General features: G+C 39.0%; 1 protein-coding gene across 2 annotated transcripts in view; it reads right to left on the bottom strand.

Annotated features, from left to right (window-relative positions):
- Positions 1-3,888: 3,888 nt before the first annotated feature.
- Positions 3,889-16,458, bottom strand: part of myg1 (myg1 exonuclease) — a 30,361-nt gene continuing 17,791 nt past the window's right edge. For both annotated transcript variants that reach the window (XM_084737039.1, XM_084737033.1), the window contains one exon: positions 3,889-4,450. In XM_084737039.1, the coding sequence (XP_084593165.1) occupies positions 4,261-4,450 (190 nt within the window). In that variant the 3' untranslated portion in view covers positions 3,889-4,260. The remainder of the gene's footprint in view (positions 4,451-16,458) is intronic.

Here is a 16,458-nt window from a genome sequence, read left to right on the forward strand (position 1 = left end):
ATCTACAGACGAGCCCTCAGGGGGGAAAAGGACGGGTTTGACAGCCACGATGGCACCTCGTATCCCTCCTCTGCCACCTCGGCCTGTCCTGCTCCTATCAACCTGCTAAAAAAACTCTGACATTCCACTCCTGACACAAATATAATACAGAATGCTGCAAATGCAATGCATTTTTGTCCCGCTTTACAGCTGCATTTTTGTGAATGTTTTGCCCTTGACGGGTGATTGTCTCCGTGGCAGCCACAGAAAAGCTGAGTTTTGTGTTTTTTTCAGATACAAAATGGGACAAAAGGGGGCACATAATGAGAAAAAACATGATCGCTGAAAGAAAAATTCCAACTCCAAATAAAGTATTACACATTGTCTGTTTCTTAGGTCCCAGAGCCGAGACTGAATGGCATCATGATGGTTGAGAAGCTCAATTTGCAGCAGGAAAAATACAAAGTGAGAAAAAAAAAATGAGTTGTCTATCTGGGATGTACTCAGAGGAAGCTGCTCTGAAAGATGTACATGCCTACGAGCAGTTTGTTGATGACAATGCTGACAATGTGAACTCTACTGGAAAACCTGCCATCAGGTGAAGTGAAGCAGTTTGGCATCATCTGTTGGATTTGGTTGTCGTCCTCCGAGGGGGAAAACTGACTGAACCATACATAAATTTGTAAAATGATAGAAACAGAGGAAAACATCTGACAGCCAGTGGCAGAAATCTACTCCTCTAAGAGGGACAAAAAAAACATTATCATCATCATCTCACCGTTCTCATTTTCCCATTTTTCTCACTAAGATGCTATTTTGATAAAATTTCTCATTATTGAGAAACTAAGTGATTATTTTAATAAAGTTTCTCCTTATTTTGTGGTAGTAAGTCATTATTTTTTAGAAAGTTTCTATTTATTCTGGGATACTAAGGCATGATATTAAGACACCAAGTAATTATTTGTAAACAGCTTCTCGTTATTTTGAGATACAAAGTCAATTTTTGGTAAAGTTTCTCATTATTTTGAAATACTAAGGCATTATAATGAAATATTAAGTCATTATATTGAGACACCAAGCAATTATTTATAGAAAGCTTCTCATTATTTTGAGATATGAAGTCATTATTTTGAGAAAGTTTCGATGTTGACAATGTGAACTCTACTGGAAAACCTGGCATCAGTGAAGGGAGGCAGTTTGGCATCATCTGTTTGGTTTGGTAGGTGTCCTCCGAGGGGAAAAACTTACTGAACCATACATGAATTTGTAAACTGATAGAGACAGAGGAAAACATCTTACAGCCAGTGGCAGAAATCTACTCCTCTAAAGACAGAGAGCGTACGCATGGTCATGATTTTGTCTATTATCTATGTCGTGAAAAGAAAAAAGGAGGACAAAACCCACAAAATACATGTCCCGGCTGCATGTCGACCCCGCCTGATGGAGTGTGCGAGAGAGATATAAAAGCAGCAGAGCATTTCTTGTAACTAGCCTGTCATTCTCTTGGGATTGAATCCACTAACAACAGGTCAGGCTGGGGGCAGGTGTTCTGCTGAGGCTCTCAGTAGCCATTTTTCCACAGCGTGGCCAACTGGGACTTGCCAGGGCTGGAGCCGTCTGAAAATGCTTACGAACCCAGGACCAGCACAAAGGCTTGGTCTGTTGCTGTGTCGTTAGAAACCACAACGTGCACGGAAAATTCATCCCTGCTGACAAAACAAAGTATTAAAAAAATGTTGCTTTGTAGGTAATTTGGGTGACAGGACAGGACTTAGTGCTGACGAGTTTTTTCAGCTTCTGCAGGAGAAAAAAACAGAACATAGGCTAAAAAAACACAGAAACAGACAAGAAGTCAGAAAAGAGGATGCTTTGGATTTTAAAATACAGTCAGAGCTTGTTGTTTCCTGTGCACAGCAATCAGACAAGTGCACTTGATCATGAATAAGGCTGAAATTGTGCGTGCAAGGGAGAAGTGGTGCCTGGAAAGTCTGATCGATACATATTAAGGCTACAAGTCAGTTTTTTCCCTCCCTTTCAGTTTGATGTTTCGCTCAAAGTGTCTGCAATTACGCAGCTGTGGTGAATACACCTTTTGCCGTCTCCTGCTTCTTTCAGCGAGGGGGAAATAGGGTCATCTTCTGTGGCTCCCAAAACAACAGAGCACAGGTTGGCAGAGATTACAATATGAACCATGTGACTGTAAAAGGCTGTCACAAATGTGTATAGATTGGATTGAGACCTTGGCTCAAGTCCAGCACAATAGAGAGCAGAGTAATAACACTAAAATGTGTGTGTGTGTGTGTGTGTGTGTGTGTGTGTGTGTGTGGGTGTTTGAGATAAAGGTAGTGTGGAAAATAAGTTGCAAGAGGAGGCTATTAAAAATAGCCGGTGCACTCTCAGCTAAACGGGAAACAATATCTCAGCAGTTGTAACTTGAGACTAAATATAGATTAGATGATAATAATGATACACTAAGAGCTGTATCATTACAACTATGTATCATAAAGTTATCAAATGTTTGTACTTCTGAGGAGGATCCACCAAGAGCTTCTAAAAGGCATCTCTGTTTCAATTAAGAGAGACAAAGAAAGACGGTAAAAGGGCCTCGTCACTGATGGATGAACAGCCCGTACCGCTGAACACAACAAATGAGGAAAAATGAAAAGAAGCATTAACAACTGCAAGTAACAACACATTAAGTATTCATTCACTGGTGTGACATTTATACAACATGGAAGCCCATTTTCCACAAATGTGATGAAGAAATAAAAAGATCCTGTGGGTCATTATAATGAGGAAGTCTCTCAAAATAATGAGAAACTTTCTAAAAGTTATGATTTAATGTATCAAAATAATGAGAAACCTTCACAAAATAATGAGTTATCATATAAAAATAGACTTCATATATTAAAATAGTGAGTAAGCATCTCAAAATAATAAGAAACTTTCTCAACATAATATCAAAATAACAAGTTAGTGTCTCAACGTAATGAGTTAGTATTTCAAAATAATGACAAACTTTCACAAAATATGATTTAGTGTATCGAAAAATTAGAAATTTTTCTCAAGTAATGACTTAGTATCTCAAAATAGCGAGTTAGTATCAAATATAAATTTAAGACTTCTCAAAAGGTATCTAAAATGTTGAGAAACCTTCTGAAAATAACGACTTAGTATGTCAAAAAGAAAATTTCCAAAAAAATATCTCATTTTGAAATATTAAGTTATTATTTTGAGTAATTACATCATTATTTTGAGATATTAAGTCATAATTTTGAGATATTAGGTCATTATTTTGAGACAGTTTCTCATTATAATGACTTGCAGGACCTTTTTTCCCATCACACTGGCAGAAATGGGCTTCCGTAGCACAATGACAGTGGCACTGATGAAAATTAAATGCACAGCAATGAGACTGTAGAGCAATTTGTTACGTAACGGGCAGCAGAAGGGCAGCCTCGTGGAGAATGCAATAAGGGAGGAGTATCAGGTAGACATACAGGGGAAGAAAATCTGGAGCATTAATGAGAAAATTCAAGGCACATCCCCCAGACTTTATTACAGGGAAATTGACTGTGCGGCTCGTCCCACTGCCGGTAACCTTGTCACGACACCGGCTGCCATAAGGAGCAACTCTTTGTGGCGTTTGAAAATTTAATTTCTCGGAATTAATCAGGCCTCATTATTGACGCTTTGATCTCTGAGGCAGGCGGAAGTAGCCTCTGCCTCGCTTTGTAGTGCTACATTTAATGTCAGCATGCTGGAAATGAAAGGCTGAACCACTGTCCAGGTGTCTGTATAAATCGACCCTTGAAAGGTAAGACCGTGGTATTCGCAGGCTTTGAAGGTGTCGCTCAGTGACACTGTCCTATTCCCTTCACAGTGAGGAAAAAGAGATAGGAGGAGAACTGGAAAAACGATCATTTTATTGTCAGATTTAACCAAATATGGAAATGTTAACAAGTCTTTTTTTGCAAATGAACAACAAATCAGACTCCTACATTTAGAGGAGCAGGTAGAAAGAATAATAACATGAGTGAACATTACTATTCAGAGTGAGTCTGTGGTGAATATCGGTATGTAGGGAACTGGTCCAAGGTTATTTGGCTGCCATTTCCATAACGCTCCCATCCTGGCAGAGCAGAACAAAACAACATTAGCCCTGGCTGGGATAAACAAGCTGCAAGCTAGCAAACCAACATTTTAATCCATGCTATCCTCTCTAAAGACTGACCCCCGAGAATAAACTGTGCTTTTGGCTGTCCTCTCCTCTGCGGCCCTTCAGCTGCTTCCATTTGCAGAGGACCGGGCGGCAGCCTGCAGGGTCCTCCGGGCCATCTCCAGGGCTCCTTCCTGGTTCTTGTTCCCGCCAATAAAGCCTCCAGCGTGGACGAAGATGCAGTCCTTAATCCCACTGAGCTCCGACAGGGCATCGTCCCGAACACCGCGCCACTCCTCTAGCAGGGACAGCCTGGGACAGGAAGACAGAAGGGCAAGCTGGCTTACAGATGGACACTGTGTGGTCAGCCGCTCATTTCCTGTTGATACATTGCTTTTGCAGAAACGCACTGTGCTGAACATATCTGCACCAAAACCGTAGACTTAAAACCAGCTCTGGACTGATGACTAGCGCTGACAAAATATCAATGAAAGAGCAGATTACAGCTGAATAAAGCTGCAAAAATGAGACAACTGACAGAAGAATTAGCTGTTTGCAGCTTCTCAAATGTGAAGATCTCTTTTAGTTGTCTTATATGATAGTAAACTGAATATCTGTAGGATTTTAAACACCACTCTACTCCCCTTGAACATACTGCAATGACTGTTTTTTTGGTTTATATTTACAGCAGTTTTGTTTACATATGTTTCCACCTAGTAGTTTGTAACTACTGATCTACCTCCTGTAATTTTTGCAATCTTTGCAGTGTTTCCACTTACAGCAACTTACCTTTACATTCACAGCAAGTTTAACTATTTCAAGGGAAAAAATCTGTGATATATGAACCGTACTAAATCATAACATGACCATGATATGCCATCAGAGATGAAGGAAACATGCAACAAGTTGAAATGCCGGCTTCTCTGGCAACAACACTACAGTCAGCAGGTTCTCCTTTTTAATTTCCATTCTGGTCCTGAACATCTTCATTTGCTTGTCTGTTTCACATTTATCAGAGTTCAAATTAATGCCAAATGTTTGCTGAATGAGTTACTGTCTATTTATGAGCCATAAGGCATTTTTTTATATTAACTGATTTGGAAAATAAACAGCAAACTAATCAATAATGAAAAGGATTAGTTGCAGCACTAATAGCTAATGCATCAAAAACAACATTTTAAAATACATTTTAAGATGTGAACATAATGTTTTATTTATTGATTTTAGTATGTATTTGCTGGGAAACTCATGAATATTCTGGTCTTTTCAGATTTCATGTCTGGAAACACTCCTGGCATGAGGAGGTAAATGGCAGTAACCCTCACACACAGGACCACTACAATCAGCCGCCGCAAATAGACCAATAAACGTCAGCTTTATTCTTCTCCAGTAATGTGGAAAATCAGAGACTGGCACAGTGGCTGGAAGGCTATGTGATGGTTTCGGAGTCAACAAGCAATCTTACAATGTAGAGGAAAAAACTGTCTCTGCGAGGGTTTATGAGCTGACCTCGACAAAGCGCGTCTGGGTGCAACATTCGGGGGCTGAAAATTCATAAAAATGTAGAGCAGCTCATTTACCACCTGCTGCATGTAGGGTACACCTCTGTCTACACGCTGGCATGTCATTCAAAACACATTACAAGCTCTATGTAGTGTGTGTGCATATGTGACATTCCTGCCTTGAAGGGGTTATTATCTCCATTATTTCAGACGACTCTTCTTCTCAAAGTATTGATATATTTAGCGGCGTTTCATTCTGATTTCTGATTATCACTTCATCGCTCACCTTGCGCCCGTCCTCTGCTTCTGAGACAGACTATAAGTACCTTAAAAACTGGCTAATTCTGCTAAAAGCATCATTCTTCATAAAAAAAAATGTCACACTAACCTCGGGCTCCTCTTCCTCTCTGTCACATGCTTGATGAATTATGAAGCTGTACAGTCTAACTTGTCAGAAATAAAGTGGGACGGTTGTCAAACACAGCCACAGTCTGAAATGAGTTAAGTGTTTTCTCTTGTTCTCCATGTTGAAGGGTTTATTTCCCAGGCAATCTGCTTCCCTTTGAATATTTAATGCCATTCTGTAAAACATCCTCAAAAAATGTAATATAGTTAGAGAATGAGGAGCTTTACAAGAACATGTGCACTGAAACTCGTAATTCTTCACCAAGTCTGCTCTCCATGCTATTATCTCAAGTCTACACAATCTAATCCTTATTAAGTCTGTCATAGGACAACATGGGGAGGAAAGCATGGCAAACCCCATAATCCCTGTTAAATGAATCAAGCAATCGATAGCTCCACAGTATGGCTGGGAAACAAGCTCAATAAGAAAGGTCAACAGGGCTGGTAATGAGGGAAGGAGTAGGAGGGGGATGAATTGTTGTTATGACAGGCCAGGAAGCTCTGATTGTTGAGATGACCTGTCTAAAAATAAGCCCACAATTAGCAAATTAACTTCTCGCACGCCCCCAAGACCTTTACTATACCATAACGAGAAAGAGACTGGGAGCATGTGCTTCATTAGCAAAAAAAATTAGATATACCGGAGATAACGGGTCATTAAATTGTAAAATATCAACCATACTGCACAGGGCTTCGACCTGCTGCTCAGTCTTCCTCTCCAACATGACGACAAGGGACGCTTGTATATATGCAGAGGTGTTGAGTCCCTCTGTAGCTTGACGACTCATAATTTATCCATTTCTGCGCTAGAGATTTCATATATTTGACATTTTTTCACTTTCAACATGGACCACACCAGTAATTTAGCCGATTGATATCACCAGAAGGGAACGGAAGGAAAAGACCCTCCATAATTTTGCTCCTTTTGAAGGGAAATTACATGGAGTTATTTCAGTTTCATCAGCTCCTCACTATAACTTTTCAGTTCCACCGGGCACACAGGCTTAAAAACCTCTCCCTGCTTGGGCCAATGCACCATAATGTTTTATTCCTCTCCTCTTTACATGATGAGTGCATTTTCTGCCTGGCATACTCTGGGCTCGCAATCACAGCTGTATAATAATCTGTTCGCCTCATCTGCACAGCTTCAAGACTGATTCCAAAATAGTTGAGATGTTGTGTAAAACATAAAAATCAAAATAAAATCAAAACAAAATGCAATGATTTGCAAGTCCTTTTTGACCTATATACAATTGAATACAAAACAAGACATTTAATGTTTAAACCGATAAACTTTACTGTTTTGTAAATGTACACTCATGAATTTGATGTTTCAAACAAGTCGAGACATGGGCAACAAAAAACTGGGAAAGTTGTGGAATGATCAAAAAACACCTGTTGAGGTGAGGTTTACCACTTTGTGAAAAACTAAGAATAACATTTCTCCACACACAAGAGCAAGGAATTTAAGGGTTTCACCATTAATCATCCATAAATATCATTCAAAGATTCAGAGAACCCAGAGAAATATCTGCACATAACGGGCAAGGCTGAAAACCAACTCTGAATGTCTGTGACCTTTGACCTCTCAGGCAGCACTGCATGGAAAATTGACATGAATGTATAAAGGATACTACATGGGCTTGAGAAGACTTCTGAAAACTGTTGTCGGGAAACACAGTTCATTGCTGCGTCTACAAATGCAAGTTAAGACTCTACCATGCAAAGCAAAAACAATATTTCCACAATATCCAGAAAACTGCAGATTTCTCTGGGTCTGAGTTCATCTGAGATGATGTTGTGACATCCTACCAGCAGAACGTTCAAAAGCCAGCATCTGTGATGGTATTGGAGTGTACTGGTGGGTTTTGTAGCAACATATGATGCCACCCAGACAACATCTTTTTCATCCGGCAGTCCAGACCTGTCTCCCATTGAAAATGTGTGGTGCATTAAGAAGCAAAAAATACAACAAGGGAGTGTTGTTAAAAAAATAAAACATAATGTGATATATCACAGTGGTAAACATCCTCCTATTCTAACTTTTTTTGGTGATGCAAAAGGATTTGCAATTCATTGAATTCTGTTTTTATTTGCTTATTTGTTTTATGCAGCATCACAACTTTTTCAAAATCGAGGTTGTACAAGGTTAATATCACCCTCCAGCTAAAAATCACTTTTGATAGCTCCAAGTCAAAATTTTGATTTTAATTAATACTCCCAATACTACCCAATAATACATACCCCATACAACAGCAACCTTTTTGGACCCCTGTGATGTTGCAATTGGGAGGGGCAACTAATTAGATCATCATGCCTGCGATGCGGCGCTGGGTCAGATATTCTCATCCTGCTTTAATGCCAGACATCATTTAATATATTTCAAAATACTCTATCGGGTTCCAGAGCCAAGATAAGTCATATTGCACACAATTTTGATCCTACCTGTATTAGGTTTAGGGTTGAACTTGACACTTTATATCACCAATTTTAGTCCTTTGGTGGCAAAATTCTGGAACAGGATATTTTAATATCTCTCTCTGACATACACCACACAAATATTCAACGCTCTCTGTGCGTCGTTTGGGGTTTTACCAGTAAATCTGCTTCTGTCTGGATTTCAGTGTGGGGTGGGGGACCTGGCTGCACTTTGTACAAGATGAGTTGTTCTTTTAAACTGGAACTTGCCCAACACTCCACCATTCAGACACTGGGTTAGAGAAAATCAGATGTTCACCCTCAGGTAAATCTAACATTTTCTCTAAGACCCGGGATTCCTACAAAGCTTGACTGATGAAGACCGTTTCTTAAGCTAATTCTTATGGTTTACATTCAAAAGACTTATTTGGATTTCTTTTATTTATTTTAATCTACTACAGCACTATCATCATTAGAAATACTGTCATTTGGCCTCAATCACCAATATCTTCCAAAAAAATTCTCAAATTTGTTCTTGAGATGGTCCAAAGAAAACTGTAAGATTCATGAACGTGTTCTGCAGAATGGTTTCCACCTGTGTTCTTATAATATTCAATTTTACCATCCTCATAAGTGCCAGTTATTCTTAATTAGTGTAGGCAAACGCTCCACCAATCCCCATGTAAGGGCATGAGACTACAGGGCCATGTGCAAACACTGAAACCACACACAGAATTGAAAAGAAAAGTCGAAAAGAGAAGTCAAACATTCCAAAACGAATATCTAAAGTGGGTGGATCTCCAGACTTCAAACGTAAGACAGACTTCTGTAGTTCTAAAATGAAAGTTCTGCTACAAGGAGTAAATAGTAAAGGAGCTGTTTTATTTAGTAGCATCAGTGGTATCTAAAAAGCTTAGATTACAATTTTCCAAACGCTTCCTGTCCAGTGAAAGCTATGTATAAATTTGGTGATTTCAAATTTGAATTTGAACCTAATATAAAGTAGTTCATGCAGAAATAATATTAATCCAAAAACATAAAAAATACTACTACTTTTGATAAGTACTTTTACTTATAGTGGAGTATCAGTGTGGTATTACAGAAGTACTCTTACTGAAGGAAAGGATTTGAATATTTGTTCCACCACTGGTGAACGCTGTCACAGGTAGCCTCAACACGGGCCACAATCACCAAGACAATTAAAGAAATTAATACAAATAAAAAAAGATATGCGCTGACACCTGTTTGATTTATTTAGTGATGTGTCTCTTTCTTAAGATTAATTGTAAGTGATATTTAATCACACTGTAAATATGAAAAATAATATTAATTTTACAGGACTATACTGCTTTGTAAAATACTGAAAATAATTATTAAAAACACTAGATGAAAATATTATTGTAATTTAAATAGCAAGGTAATTAATTTTACATGACTGTATTGAAGAATATAACCCAATAACCAATTATTTCGCACAAACACGTCAGCACTCAAATGTGTAAGTGTGTTAGTGAGTGTGTGTAGATTCTGTTCGTACCTAAGAACAAATTTCAAATAAGAAAACACCGGTGAATGCTGCCAGAATCTTCATGAAAAGTGTGCAAGTGGGTTTAAATCGTTTGAATGAGGCCCATTGCTGTTATTCCGCTGTGTACTCTGGTTAGCCATGTATTATCTATGTCCGTCCTCTTTACACACACGTGCACTTCACTATATTTTTAGCTTGTCTCTCTGCATCTCTCTGACTGTATGTGTTTGTGTGTCTGCACAATTGTCTGGCTATGTTAATTATCTATGGACCTGAATCGTTCTCATTATATTTGTGTTCTTAACTACGTTCTTTTTTTTTTTTTTAAGTCAAACATTCGCAGGGTCCAGCGTCTCATGAAGTGAAGATTTGCTGCTTTTCCTTCCCTTGTGATAGTTAATTAAATATCTTTAGGTCTTGGACAGTTTGAATTTGAAACTGTGCTGAGCCATTTTCACTATTTTCTGATATTTCATTGGCCAAATAATAATTAAAAAATAAATAAATGAAATAATAATTACTTGCAGCTCTGATACAAAGGCACAGCAGATAGCTGTGACAGCAGCCAGTGTGTGTTTCTAGAAATAGAGCTGTATGTTCTGGTTCGGCTCATATTGCTGTCAGACTACAGTATTATCCTATACAGTACATCTCTGAGGAAGGACTGCTTCCACTCCTCTCTTCCTTCTCCCGGCTCACATTTCCTTGGCCGTGTGATGCTGATAAAAATAGACCTTTTCCCCCCCAGGTGCAGTGGCAGGGACACAGGTGATAACAACACCCCTTTCGTGGAGCCGGCACATGCCCACTGGGAGGAAGCAGGCCACCCAGAGAAAGAGCCATCTGGAGCTATGTTTTTTATCCACCATACGAGCCATTGTTCTCATGTAGCTCCACACCAACCGCCATGTTTGCATTAAATTAAATCTTTGAAGTGCTTCGCCACCACAAGCAGGTGCCCGGCTTTTTAGTTGAAAGCGCGGCCGCCTGATGAGATTCTGCAGCGGAGTGGAAAAAAAAGTCTTGCGGAGGGATGAGGCGAGGGAGGGGCAGCAGAAGGTGTGAAAGGTGAGACAACGAGATAGGGGAGGGGGGGTGAAGGGGGGGAGAAATAGGATTAATGGGAAGACAGCAAGACAGATAGGGAAAAAGGTGATGAAATGGAAGAGGATGATTATAGGACAGTGCCAGAAATACTGTACATAAGAGAGAGAATGAGACATAGAGAGAGACGGAGGGGCAGGAAAGAAACACTAATGGGAAACCGAAAGAGGTGAAAACAGAGCAGCCACTGGTCACATCAGGATTGAATCATAAAACTATTCCACCCTCTTCCTAGGTCTTTGGGCAACCCACAGCGTATCAATAATGAGACAAGTCAAACCCAGGATAAAAGCATGAGGGCACATACTGTCAGAGGTAACAAGACATTTAAAGAGCACGGTGCTCAGATGGACTAGTGGCTTACAAACCATCTGCAATGATTGTAAGGTCTCAACACCGGTATGAGACTGTGTCACATTTGTAAAGCCAATTTGATTTGTATCAAACAAAATCACAAGCTTATTTCAGACTGACTTTACAATCTCTACAATATATGACAACTTCGACCTTTAGAGCCTGGATTTGAAATAAGAAAAAATTCTAGGGGTCGACCTATAACCAGCTCCAATATTCAACATTTTTACAATTATCAGAATCAATATTTTATTAAAAAACTGATTGTCAATAAAACAAGTTGACTGCCTTTCTCTGTCTGTACAAGAGCTCTGTTCACTCTGTAGTCTTGCTCAGTGTCCAGTTTACAGCAATATCTGATTGTTAATCAGGCTATTTTCAGGGTGTAAAATTGACTATTTATTTGTCCACCAGCCAAAAGGCTAGTGTATGTTTAAATTTTAATAGCCACTCATTAGATTACCACTGATTTATTTATTTTTTTTGACTGGTGAGTGAAACTACTCACCACTTGGTCATTTTACCAGCATTTGGCTGGTGCTAATTTTGTGCCCTGGCTACTTTATGTACTGCAGGGTAGATTATTCTGTAATAATAATAAATCATGATTTTTCATAATAGTTGATTTAGAAAGTAATTAAAATTAGCAAAGAAATGTAGCCTTGCAGAGTTAAACGGTACAACAGTTGCCTCCAAAATCTAGTGCAGTGGAAGTATAAAATAGTAGAAAACTATTATTCAACATCTTGACACTGAGATTTTCTGGTTTACTGCATATCTATATTGGTTCCAAATATCGGTTATCAGTGTCCCTGTTTGCCAGTTGGTATCACTATCAGTTCTTAAAAAAACCTATAGGTCAAAGTAAATTCTATAAAAAAAATACTTTCAAACAATTAAAGGAGGAGCAACAAAGGGGGGACTTGATTTCCCACACAAAGATACTCAATAGATGCATAACCACGTGTACAAAGCAGCAGTGACAGCAGTACCATGTGGAAAACCAGGATGACCATGTAAGAGTTATAATCCTAACATTTTTTGGTACATGGATTTTTTTTTTTTTTCAGCAAAAGCCATTCTTGTATTTACCTTTCTACACAGCAGTTTTCAAATTTGGTGGCGTAGTCCGCCACAGAAAACGATAAGAAACATGAATGTAATGCAGACGTTTTCTCGGGGCGCTTTTAATATAGAGCAGGTCTAAAGCATAATCCTTAAACATTCTTTTTACAGTGTGATTAACAGAGAATTTTGTGGCCAAAACTGTGAACCCATGAAGAAAACACAGAAAAGGTAATTTAACACAATTTAACACAGCCCTCCTTAACTGTGACACTCGTGTCGTCCATTTTTTCCATGAATTGTGAGGCAGTGTTTATTGAAGGTATTGTTTCCTATAAAAAAAAAAAAAAAAAAGTTTGACTTCTCAGCTAGTTGAGGAAACTGTCAGCACACACTGCAGTGCACTACATCCTTAGATGTGTCATATACTTGACACTTGGGGTGCCTTCACACCAAATAGTTCAGACCAAAGTCTGAACCAAGGTTCATTTTTTGAGACACTGTTTGCATTTGGTCTGTATTTGACATGACTGGTTTGTAGCTGAGTGTACATGTGATGTCAGCATGTTTACAATTCAGCAGGTAGCCTGAATCAGCAGCTGTTTATGGAGCGAGATGAATGAACAGATTTACATTGTTGTTGTCATATTATTATTATATCATTTTATATTATTATCATGACACTACAACCAGTAGTACCACAGTGAAATAACAACTGAAAAGTGTCTGAGTTTGTTTTTTTTTAACAGTTGACTCTTCATAAAATTGTCAGACTGGACTTCAATTAAACGTCTGGTCTCCTCCTGTCCCCATCTGCTCACGCAGCTCATTTTGTTGTGGTCTGGCTGTTTAGTCTGGACCGAGGTCTGGGGAAGTTTTCACACCTGTAATTTTGGTCAGGATCAAATTTAAAAGTCCAAACGTCCAGACCAAACAAGCTAGATGTGACAACACTCTTAAACTCCTGCTTCCATTCACTCCTCGATTTTTGTTGCCATTTTGTTTATTCATAGTCCGACTTTTGTGTTTGTGGTTCTTTTGTAAGGACTGTGTTAGTTGTTGGAGCAGACTTCATAAACCCACACTTCAGTAGCCCCGACATATCTGTAGGTAGCCATCAATGAGAACTGTTTGCTACTGAAAAAGGCAAAAAGGAATTGGGATGCTTGTGGAGGTGTAATGTATTAGTGAAGGCTCACAGTATGGGGATAAAACTTGGTGGCCACAGGTAGCTTTTTGTGACCACAGGCCATGGTTAGTGTTGAGCCCTGCTCAACAAGCCATCTGCCTCAACTGGCTGGGTTGAGGGAGAAAGAGCAGAGAAGAGGGGAGCATTACTGTTAATTTTATCAAATTGATATCGCTGTCAATGTCACTCTCCCAGTGTTGTGTGTAATTGCTAATGCAAATCAAACATTTCCTACTTTTGCTGGGTCTCAAAAAGCATTCAACTGGCAAAACATGGCGTGGCTTTTATTTTGAAGCTGTCATAGGAAATGCATTTGTCACTGAGGTCAGTACACAAAGTATAATACTGAGTAAAAATTTAATATGATAAGGTCAGGTCAGGCTAATTTCAAGGAATAAAAAAAAAAGAGTCAGGCTTACATAATGGATCAGTCATCCCTACAAACAGAAAACGCCTTGAAATCTCTGAGTGGAAATCATATAGAAAATGTCACAGCTTGTCACTGCTGTAAACAAATTATTTCTCTGTGACACTTATTAAAGAAGCTTTCTTTTATATGAACCATTGAATTTTCTATTAAACTTTCCCTAGGGATGAATCCGCATTCAACATGACGGAAAATTGCTCCCTCAAATTATCCAGATGGGGGGTTTGGATAAATAGATAAAATAGATGCCATAGTAATAATTACTCACCCAGGAAAAAATATAATTGAAAGCTGCATGATTTGCGCTCCAGGGGAAATAAGTGAAAAGAGTGAAAATGTCAGACAATAAGGTGGTATTTAATTTTATTTTGTGTAAATGCCAATTTATCATTTGCTACAGAGCTGACTGACCCTGACCTACTGCTGTACATAGTATGTGCAAGAGTTTCAGATTCTTCTTGTTTAATCATGTATATGAGTAACTGGAGTGAGAGGACAGTGTGACGTCTGTGGAGGTAAAATTAAATAGTTTTGGTTCATTGTGTGATTCGCACCACTAGGACATGAACACACACACACACACAACTGAGTCTGACCAACTTCATTAGTTCATCCACAGACAACACTAATAACTATTAGCAGTGGATTCCTCCAACATCGTTTTCCAACCTTCATCAAGAGCTGTTTTTAATGGGTGAGTAAAATGCACACCGCGTTTCTTTAAACAGTGATAGGCAGTGTGAAATGAGAAACAGGACAATGGCAGCCCTTCAATTACATTCAGGAGAGGGAACAAGAACTTTGTACACAGTAGCAAAAAACAGCTGGTGTCAAAAAATGTAATGGCAACATCACTATTGGTTATACATATGTACCAGCAGAAAAATTACAATTGCAATCGAGGCATGATGGAAAATGTGGGCCGTCACTTTAATTGTGATTATTTTGACTGAGACAGCAACTGCAATATGATTTGCGATATATACATATATCTATATATATCTGTGTGTTTGTGTGTGTGTGTGTGTGTGTGTGTATCTCTAGGTGTTGCCGTTTGTCTCTACAGCTCTGAAAAGCACTAATTACTGCTAATAATCTTCCACTTCAGTTGCCGGTGCTTAAGTGCACATGCTGAAGAGTCGGGGATCAATATCAGACAAGCACGAGGTACCAAACCCTTCAGCACGAGAACTAAATCAAGGACGTAACACAGCTGCTGGACAGATTTTCTCTACCGAATGTAGAGTGGGCTAATGTTCAGTTAGTGGCCGGTGAAAAATTAAACTGAAAACGTGTTTTGATAAACCTGGAGCCCGTTTCCTTACGCTTACATTGATCATGTGTGCTGTACGCTGGGATTTTGGGCAGCAGTTAAACAACACACTGACTCCAGGACTCCGGTGGGGATGCTGATGACGTTATTAGAGCAGCATTGTGGGTCGGAGACCGAGAGGCTCCTCAGGTAAACAATTTCCCTCCAGGGGTAACAAACACAAACTTGAGAGGTGTTAATCATCTGACAAATTCACACGCACATTCACACAGAGGCTCTTTGTCTTGTCGTCACTGTCATTTATGTACGGAGTGACAAGACAAGAATACCAACGTGATTTAATGAGCATGGATGAGGCATCTTGTGCTTAAGTGCGGGGCCTGAGGGTTTGAGGGACCTCATTATTGTTAAAAGATGCAGAAAAGCTTCACAACAACAGCAGCGTGCATAATGGTTCACAAGGCAAGGAGGGGCTGGACATTTATATGTATAGCACAAACACTATCCATTAAGACTTACAATATAGAAGACATAAAACGCACTAAAACGTTGAGAAGGAAAAAATACATTAGCATATAGTAAAATGAAGGAAAATATGAAGAATAAAAGTAGGACAGTTTCTAAAATAAATAACCCCAAACTTTTGTTAAACACAAAAATTTATAGCATTAATTTACTAACATATAGAGTTGGTACAGAACTCAGATATTCAGGAAGTTTGTTTCACATATCTGATGCAAAGAAACTCAATGCTGAGCCGCCATTTTTTATAAGCAGATCAGCCTAAGACAAACTGAGACTTGTGAAGAATTGTGATACAGAAGCAGATAACATCTATTTTGTCCATAACTTATTTAGTGTTTACGAAAACAAGTTATAGTATCTAAAGGACTGTATGTCAACACACAGGTGGGCAGTGCAGTGATCTGAGAACCAGCAGCGTTCTGAATGAGCCGCAGCTGTCAAGTACAAAACAGAGCACCCAAAATAAACATGGAGACAGGCTTTTTTGCAGTGGTAGAGTTGCTATAGGGATGGTAATGTCAAGTCTGTTT

The sequence above is a fragment of the Lutjanus erythropterus genome, chromosome 2 (genome assembly GCF_056507025.1).
Source record: "Lutjanus erythropterus isolate fLutEry1 chromosome 2, fLutEry1.hap2, whole genome shotgun sequence".
NCBI lineage: Eukaryota > Metazoa > Chordata > Actinopteri > Lutjaniformes > Lutjanidae > Lutjanus > Lutjanus erythropterus.